Raw genomic sequence first — 10,054 nt, forward strand, 5'->3', positions numbered from 1 at the left:
AAAAAAAAACGCTGAAAAAACCCAGGAACAACACACGTTCAGGCAGAGCTTGCTGCTGAAAAGTGGAGCAGGCCGCTCAGGGCTGCACTCTGCTGCTGGTCAGACTCTGCGCAGCAGAATCACTGCAGCTGCAGCCCCAGGACCCCAGGTAAGGCTGCCGGGGCCAGGACAGTGCTGGGCCCAGCCTCCCCTACTCCACCTGGGGCAATTCCTGGGGACAAGTAGCTGCAGCTCAAGGTGCACTGCTGCTAGTTGTCCCTGGGGAACCAAATGTCCACACACATCTGGATGCAGCCTATAAGGATAAAAAGAGGGACTTGAAAGTAACCTTCAGTGATTTGTAAATGGTTTAGCTTAAGCAAAGAGTTAATAAGACTCTCACAAATTGAGCCAGGCTATAAAGTTAACCATAAATAAATACTGAGCCTTGCTATCTTAAAAAAACTTTGCTTTGGTAAAAGATTTCTAAGAGCTTTTAACCTTTTTAAGTACTCCTTTGAAAGACTCCTGTTATTTCAAGGCTTTCAAACAGAAATTCTTATTGTAAATTAGAAATCAAAGCAAGAGTCACCTTGTGAGCAGAAAATTACTAGACTGTATGAAACAAGAAACTGAATCTCTGCACACCTTTATCTGACAGGCACAACCCCGTTTGAGCAAACAAAAGAATCATGGTTTTCTTTTCCTCAAAGAGTTCACTATTGCCAATGATCCTCTTTCAGAAGATAGTAGCTTTTCTGTACGAGTCCTTATCATTCCATCTTCTGTCTGCTATGCAGCTGTTTAAAGTTCTTACTGGCCACTGCCTTTCTTTCTCTATTTTAATTCTGTCACCAGATACCAGGCTTTTACACAGACAACATAACCCTAGGGTTTTCTTCTTCAGCTTCTTCTTCCCTACTTTAGGAAAAGAAATTTACAAGAAAGAATGAGAGATACTGTCATTTTATTTAGACTGTTGCATTTTCAGCAGTTTCTTTCTCAGAGCAACAAAGAAACCCTTGTTTCATCAACTTATCATGTTCTGGTCCAGAATACATATAGAATAATGAGATCTTAGCAAGATTGTTTTTGTGTGTTTAGTGGAGGGAGGAAACCAAGTCTGGTTACTACACCAGAATTTTCTCATGACTTTTAAAGAGATCAAAGGAAAGAACTGTAACCTCAAAAGCATATGCCTGAGATATTTTAGTCTGCGCCTGGTCAATAAAGAGAAAGGACACTGAATGTAGCACCAATTATTAGATAACTAATCTTAAGACTGTTTCACCCACAGTCTTTTAATTAACTTTTGTCAACACAGAAAGTAAATATTGCATCAGACAGACACAAGAATCTGGTTAGCCTGAGTGTGTGTGTATATATAGATGGGAGTTACAAATAGATGTCCTGTTATGTTTGATTTCACTTCAATAAATTTCAGTAGATTGTTTTCTTTAAATTTAGTGTATGCAAGAGATGTTAAATAAACCAACCTTGTGCCCTCCACTTATACAAAGAATAGGCACTACAGGGTGAGGTGCAGCATACACATCTCCATCATACTCACTGTATTGGCTGTCTATACCACTTCCTCAGTACTCTTTCACTTGCATGGGTGAAGCCATGGGTGACTGGTGCTTCTTGAGTCAGTGACTGACGGGAGAAGTCCCCTGGCATGCGACTGTGCTGACAAAGGGGGGGGGGTAGCCAATCTCACTGACTGGGGGGGGTCTCTTGGTGGCTGATTGGGAGGGGTCCCTGGTGGTCAATCTCACTGACTGGGGGGGAGGTCCTCTGGTGGCCGATCGTGCTGACCGGGGAGGAGTCCCCCCATGGGCGATCTCATTTACCACAAAGCGACCACCTGCCCCCTTCTGCCCTGCCTGTCACCTAAACAGGGAACGTGGTCTGACACCAGCGCTCTCAGGGGATGCACGTGCTCCCATTCTGTAGGCTGGCAAACTGAAGCACGGATAAGTGCCAGGCAAAATTTTCCCATGCTCACTAATGTTGAGTTTCCCATATAATCTAGTCACCCAAAATGAGAGGATACTTCTGAACTTTTAATTCCTGTTTCTTCCCCATATTCTAATTTATAAATTGCTTCTCTTCTCATTTTATTTTACTCATGTCTTACCATGTTTACCCAAATCTCAGCTTGAAATTTAAGATGACCACTCCCCTCCAATAGTTAGATTCTAGACTTGGAAAATTTATAATTTTGTTATAATTTTCCATGTCTAAAATCTAATTTTTGCAAAGCTGCCTAAAATTCATTCTTCCCCCACTGCTGCAGTGGGGTAAACAGCAGCGGGGGGCAGGTGCTGGTAGGGCAGGCAGCAGGAGAATCAAGTGGCTTAACTCTTGCCCCTTGTCACCTATCCCCCCACAACACTTGCCCCCTTGGCTGCTTGCCCCCCTGTGCCTGCATACCCCGCACCTGACCCTTTGGTGCCTGTGTCCCCTGCTTCCTGGCCCTCCTGTGCATGCACCCCCTAATGCCTGCTTCTCCCTGTAGTACCTGCACTGTTGGGCACCTGTCCCCCACCCCCTCCATCACTTCTCCCCTCCCACCTGCCTCTGTGTTTCCCCTGGCCTCCCCCTGCTCCTACCCCAGCACTTGCTTTGCTTTTGAAGCTCCAGCTCCTGCTGGGGCCCCCTCTCTGGGCAGGGACATGGAACACGTGCTGCTTCTGGCCCCCACCCAGCCACACAGCAGCTGTTGTGGCAGCTTTGGTCCTGGTCCTGGCCCTGGAGCTGGAACAGAAACAGAGCTATTGCCACTGCTATGTGGCTGGAAGGAGCTGGAGGGAGCATATGCTCCAAGGCAAGCAGTGGCAGGAAGGAAAGGGGTGTCATGGGAGGAAGAACAGAGGCCTAAGGATAGTGGCAGGGAGAAGAGGCTGTGGCTTCAACTCAGATGTTGGCTTGAGATCAAATTAGAGTATGAGATACAGCCACTGCTGCCCCTGTACTGTACTTAGTCAAATGTAAGACAAGTAATCACAAGACTATCCTTTCTTTTTTGTCTATTCAGAACTGAATTAAAACTATCAATAATTTCATAAATGCCACTAAACAGCCAGCCAGTGCTAACCTTTCATTGTTGAACTTTGGCAGCAATTCTGATAAAACTGAAGCTTGTAGACAAAGTTAAAGTTGTATAATGAGGGGACCCATCTACTTTAGATAATTTAGGCATGTTACAAACAAACAGAATTAAATTTTTTCCAATGGTGTCTTGCTTTATGAATTGATTAGTTTCAGTATTCTAAGACAATGACATAATTTAGGATTATTTTACAAAATCTATTCTGTGCTTTTCAGGAAGTCTGAACAATGGGAAAGATCAGCACTGATCACGAAAACAAATAATACTCCAGCAGACAGTGAGTGTTACCATGCAGTGACTGTTTGCTCAGACCTTGAACCAATTTTATAGCACAGCAAGGCAGATGCCAGTTTCCAATGAAGAATCCTTTGTGTTATATAACCAGTTAACATAATGGTATAATTTAAAAATGAATCCAAAGACAATTGGGAAGAAAAAGCTGGTCAAGTACATTATTTGATCATAACATTAGCCTATAAACTGGTGTTATGTAAACACTATGGTATCATCTGGTATATCAGGTATACTTACAGAGACTGCAGACTGCGCAAATTCTGGAGTGCTTCAGTGGGAACCTGACTTAGCTGATTGTTCTGAAGCATTCTACGTTCAGAGTAACAAAAAAACAGAAACAATATGAGTATAGAAAATTATTTTATATTACAGATTGTAGGCAAATTAGGTTCTCTGACACTTATGAAACCCCAGGCATAAAACTGCATGGGCCTTTCTGAAAGATTCTGAGCATATCAAACATCTACAGAGATTATCAAAAAAAATTACTAAATTATTATTACCTTTTAAAATCTTCATTCTTTGTGATTTTCATTAGCGGATTAGTGTTTCCAAGGCAAGCAATTATCACCATATAAATGGCAGCACACTAGAAAAGGGGTGGAATTTTTCACAAGCCCTTGAGGGAGTTAGTATATATATCCCATTAGCTTTCACTGAGACTTGTGCTGCTAACTTCCTTAAGTGCTTTGGAAACTGCCCCTTGCTACTGCAAGTCGCTTCCCACCTATCATTTAGGTAAAAATATAAAAGTCAGTGGGCCAATTTTGTCATCTTTCTTCAACAGTCTGCTTCATTAGCCAATTGGAGAATCTTTTCCCCTGCTCTGGAAGTACTTTAAGATTTGGCTGAAATGGAGTTTTGCTTCAGTAAATACTATAGATTTCTCTAGGCTGCAGAGGAAGCATCTCCATCTGCACCAGCAATAGTGATCACCTGAAGAAAACTCCTGTTTATATTCATCATGTGATTGTTTTGCCTTTAATGCATCATTTTGGGAAGGAGAAAAACAAGACTTTTATAAAACTAAAGTAGTACAAATTCTGACTTTTTTGTGTGTGAGCAGACTCCCAGTAATTTAAACAAACTTTGTAATATTTGAAACTATGACTGTAGATGCAGCATTATTACCCAGAAATAGGAATATTCTTAAATGAACATATTTCAAGTCATAAGGAAGCACAAAAATGGCTGAAAATATCCTCTAGCTGTTTTTTTTGGATAAACTTAAAGCTTATCCTGTGGTGATTACTTTAATATAGCAACAAGCTTTATTTCTGAAATGAGAACTGTATTTAAATTATGCCTTGTTTACAGAAATGAAACAACCCAACCCATTTCTCTAAAAGGCAAAAAAAAACCCTTCTATTTTATGTGACTATTAAAAGTCATTGAAGTTTTTAGACTTGAATTCAGAACTTTTGTGAATGGGTGAAGAACCTGCTAACTAAATCAATTTTTGTCTTTGATGTTGTATGGTTGACATCTAGTTGAAGAGTAAATTTTTGTAGACTAGCATTTTTGTTTTCAACCTTTTGTGTTTTAGGACATTTTTCATCTAATAAAGAAAAGAAATGAAAACGTTAATAAGTATCTTCATCCCCGAATGTAACTGAACAAGAATATAGCTATAGCTTAACTTGAGCAACTGTACTTGTTAATTAGCTCCCTGGAGCATTTAGGAAATCAGAAATATATCAAACAACACACAGTTTACTTACAGCACTTTAAGACTGAAAAGGCCAGCAAATGCTCCCTTGGGAATGTATGTCAAACCATTTCCTGCAAGACGTCTGCAGGGTTAAAAAAAAAAAAATGGAGTAAATACATTTCTCTTCATGTGGAATTAATTTGGCCGTTAAAAAGTGAAACACAACTATGTTTGAATCACTAATGCCAGAGACAGTTGTTTAAGTCCCTGGTTTTGTCATTAATATACTGTTAAAAAAATCCTGTAACTATACAGTTGATTCACTGGCCGCTGAGTTGTAGAGACAACTGCAGTTTCACTATAAATCAGGTTATGGTTCATAACGTACATCTAATTGTTCATATTGTTCTTTTCAAAGGATAAACAATACCTAATAATAAAATATAAATAGACTGACTACCAATAGCATTATTAGACTTTCAGGAATATATTTTTGGAATTCTGTATGCATAATTTCTGCATATATTTTACGTAGTTGTGTATACGGTCACTCTATATGTGCATGTTAATGACCACAGCTTGTTTACCATAATTATAAATGCAGTTGCAGTATAGTGCATGGTTATTTCTTTAACAAGTGGTTGTTGTCACTGATAAAATATCTTTAAATATTTTTTTTTTTACTTACATCGCGCATTTCCCTCATGGGTCTCAAAGCATTTTATGAAGAGTATTTATTTCAGTTTCTAAATTGCTTTTTGAGCTATGTTATTTTTTTCAAAAGAAAAGGCATTCCTCAGAAAGAGGGTGTAAGAAAGATTCCATTATTGGTATGAAATAATGATAATGAAATGACTGTCCTCACTGCATTAACTAACACCTCACAGTGTGAATGCATTTCTCTCAACGCTCCTTTGACGTATGGACGAACAGGGAACTGAGTCATATAGGGACTAAAGTATTTTTTTCTTAGTCTATAGCCTTCCTCCTGACCTTGTCCATTCCACCCACACTTCAACTCTAGCACATGAGATACTTAAGCAGAGCCAATGGCAGGGAGCAGCCCGCAGCGTGTACCCCTCTGTCTTAGGAGAGTCTGATGGCAGTAGTGGGGAAGTGTGGTGAGGCCCACCTGGAGCTGCTCCTAATGTTTCTATTCTGCTTCATTCCTGGTTGCTGGTGGACCACAGAAGGAAGTGGGAAAGGTTCGCTTTGTTGGCAGTGGACCCAAGGTCAGGAGGAAAGCCATACAGATATGACCTAATAGATCCACAAAGGAATTTGGGTGCACGGTCCAAGAAAAGAATCCATGGCACTGCATTAGGTTCCTAAGGTTCCTGTATATGCATGGGCACCACATAAATGCAATCGAAGAGACCCAATGCACTGAGTGGGTCTCTTATGGTAACCAATAGGAACTTCAGAAGAAAAGGGTGCATTTTAACCCTCTACTCCTCTGAATCATGGGTACCTATATGTACTAGGGATTTGCAGTTTTGAGTCTACACAGGAGTTAAGCATCTAAGTTATTTCTTTCAAACTAAAGAGCAGTGTTTACTCTTTTCACTTAAAATCTTGGTTATGGTCCCCTAGAGCAAACAGCCCAAAATATTTGGGCTATCCTGGGGTGGGAGCACTCTTCAACCTCCTGCTAAAGCAATTTTGCAGCACAGAAAAGAACAAAGATTAATTTGGACAGAGAGAGAGAGAGAGAATCTACATGACTATGGTTCCCTTCCAAAGTATTCTTATTTAACATACGTTATATAAAAAGGCCTTAAAGCAAGAAGCAGACCTTTGGTCCCTTACTCCCTCAGGTGACTGACTTAACCACTAGTCTAGAAGGTCATGTTCATGCTTTCTCCTTTTTGGCCTCATGATCCTAACTCTTTCCAGATAGTGGAACAGCTTCATCAGATGTTTCCTCTTCCTTTCCACTGTACAAGAGCCTATAACCTAATAGCTAGTAAGGCACAGTCCTGGGGGTTGTGGGAAATTTGGGTTTTAATTCTCTCAGGAAACTGAAACTGGGTCTTCCACATTTCAGTTCATTGCTATGACCATTATGTTACTGAGTAAAAAGCTCCATCACCTTTGGTCATGATTTTTAACACAAGCAGCAGCCATTCATGTGTTTTCTGTGGAGCCTGATCTGTAGGTGTGTGTTAGGCATGTTCTGTGTGTGCCTATTGAATCCAACCCTGCAAGTGAAATACCTTGTTTGTGGTTCCCAATGGGTCTTAGATATTAGATAATAACCAAGCTGCTTAGCTCTGTCCTCAGCATTGAAAGAATGTTATGATTTGGGTCCCTGCAATAGCAACATGATTGGACTTGATGACACAGAAGGTTTCATCCAGTCCTTATGTTCTTGTTTAGAAGATTGAGGTGTTCAGAAGCAGAACCTGAGGTGCCTGGAGAACTTTACCAGTGTAAAACTGAAACCCAGATCATATATTTGGATTTAGGTGCCTACATTCCATGTAATTTCTTCTGTGTGCTTGGGTCTATGCGTCTTGCCCAATGTCAGACAGCTTGTGGTAGAGCAGGGAACTGAAACTAGGCTGCATACTTGCATTTCAGTGACCTAGGAGAATTCTCCTGGGTTTGTTCTCCTGGTAGAAAAACTTACCTGGAGACATCTGACAGACATTCAAATGCTGAAGAACTTACAGTGCTGATGCTGTGCAGCCAAGATGGCCTGTGCACATATCTCAGCTGCTCTGCAGGCTCCCTCAGTCTACCTGGTGACAGATGATAGCAATGTATGGGGCAGCCCTAACTGGCTGACCCAGGCTGCTCAAAGTCAACCTGTGGCTTCCTGCAGCACAACAGGGGGTTGTGAAGTGGGCATTTCTGCTCCTTACTTGGCTGCAGTAGTAGAGTCCAGCCCAAGCAACACAATGTCTCCAGTGGGGGAGTGGGGACTGGGAGCAAAGCACCCTGGGATGCTGGATGACCATGGCTTTGATCAGAAGAGAACATGTACAGACATTCTCCCTCACTCAAGAAACTCTTTCAAGAGTGATTTAATTGTCATTGTTCCCAAGTTATTGTTCTCTCATTTGTTCAGGGCATTTTTTCTTTGGGAGAAAAACCCACCCTGAACATCTGTACATTTTTGATTTCTCCTGGGACAGCAGCATTCTCCCAGAGAGTCAGACTAGTGCCATAAGTACCAGATCACTATTTTTCTCTCTCTGGGTGACTGAATTAGTAGTAAGTAAAAGAGAACCAAGTAAAAGTAATTTTGGAGTATATTCATACAGAGGTGCATAGCCAAACACACTCCCCAGGAATTCAACCTTTCTGTTTGAAGTGGAATATTTCTGGAAACTAAACTTATTTAAAGGCTTACAGAACCAATCCAATTATTTTTATCAATCAAGCTTGCATCTTTTTAAAAATTGATAGATTCTTTGACAATATGCTGTCATAGAATTAAGCCGATTGGCATTAATTATATTACCATCTTTTGTTTTTTTTAACCCATATCAGCCTTTCCATAACTTTGTTTGGGTTCAATGTCAAGCTAACCAACCCATAGTTGACTGGGTCATCCCACATGCCCTTTTAAAATATTGGCACCATGCTAACATTGTTCTAGGCCTTTGGAACTTCTCCAGTGTTTCAATCTTTGTTAAAAAATTAATGATTCAGTGACCTCCTTTTTAAATATATTCTCTGCTGCAAGTTATTATGTTAGTTCTTTAGTAGGGCAAACCCTGTTACTTTTGATTGATTTATTCTTAACACTTTTTAAATTATTTTTTTAACCTGCTATTCCCATCCTCCCCAATCTTGGCATGAAATCAGTTCTTTTTGTTGGTAATAGAAATACCTATCCTCTAGGATATTAGATTTACTTTTATTTCAGACCTGATTAATGTTTTCACTGTTTAGATTTGTATTATTTTTCAACAGTGCCCAGTTGCTCTGCAATAATTACCTTATAAATAGCTTGAGATACCAGTGTACAAATATAGCAAATATTTTCCTAGGCAGTTTGAAAACGCTATTTATGTGTAGTTAGAAATTTTCATGTGCTTCAGGAAAGAATCCATTGAGGATATTGTTTCTGGGGTTTTATTCCCCAGTTGAGGAAAGTTGCCCTGGACTTCTATTGGACTTTGGATGGACTTTGATTAATCATCTGGATCTGTATGGGTAAATACTTCCCTCCCCTAAAGAGATGAGGATGGATGGATTGCCTACCTCTCTGGTGGGGCATTTAGTTAATAATTTCTGAGAGTGCGAATGAACTAGTTTGTTTATATTGCAAACATAACCAAATGTCTGGCCACTGTTTGCATATGTTTTAAATATCAGTTTCAGAAAGTTGAAATATTCCTGTTGTTTTCTAGAGTTTCAGTATTTAGTATTTCAGAAAGATTATATTAAACAAAATGCATGTGGAAATGAGTGTTAGTTGCTTTCACACTAAAGAAAGGAAACAGTATTACTACCTGGATTTACCTTTGTAATGTATTAATTAAAAATTATATATTATGTATGTTGTGCTGTTACTCTTATATATTCAATTCCATTGCCTTCCAGTATATGGCTGACATAACTTTGCTTTTATGAATAGTCTTAAATATGTCATCTCTCTCAGGTAAGTAATCTTGAGCATGTTTTTAAGAGTTTGCAGAATATTACATTTCACACTTTTTTTTTGTGGTAAAAATAAAGTTCAGTAATAAACACTAAGCTGTTATACATGTATATTTATGCTGAATGTATTTCAGCACAGTTCAGCTCAACTAAAGAACTCTGTTTATATAAAATTAGTTAGGATACAGCAGGCCAGGTTCATGGACTATTGTCAGAGATGTATGGAAGGGCTTGGTTTGGTATATACCTGAAATATTCTTTATGGCTAGGGACATTCAAAAAGCCAGAGCCTGAATTGATTCAGTCTTTGCAAGTTAGTTTAACCTGGCTAGGCTGAACCAGTTTGTAAATGAACAGACATTCCCTCTGGACTGAAAAAAATCCTGCAGTGTCTCAGGCTA

General features: G+C 39.8%; 1 protein-coding gene across 1 annotated transcript in view; it reads right to left on the reverse strand.

Moving 5' to 3' along the window:
* LGR5 (leucine rich repeat containing G protein-coupled receptor 5) overlaps positions 1 to 10,054 on the reverse strand; it is a 119,375-nt gene that overhangs the window by 50,352 nt on the left and 58,969 nt on the right. The window contains exons 4-5 of the mRNA XM_019543937.1: positions 5,110 to 5,181; positions 3,626 to 3,697 (exon numbers count right to left, since the gene is read on the reverse strand). Of these exons, the coding sequence (XP_019399482.1) occupies positions 3,626 to 3,697; positions 5,110 to 5,181 (144 nt within the window). The remainder of the gene's footprint in view (positions 1 to 3,625; positions 3,698 to 5,109; positions 5,182 to 10,054) is intronic.

This window comes from Crocodylus porosus, unplaced genomic scaffold, assembly GCF_001723895.1.
Source record: "Crocodylus porosus isolate Cpor-Errol unplaced genomic scaffold, CroPor_comp1, whole genome shotgun sequence".
In the NCBI taxonomy this organism is placed as follows: domain Eukaryota; kingdom Metazoa; phylum Chordata; order Crocodylia; family Crocodylidae; genus Crocodylus; species Crocodylus porosus.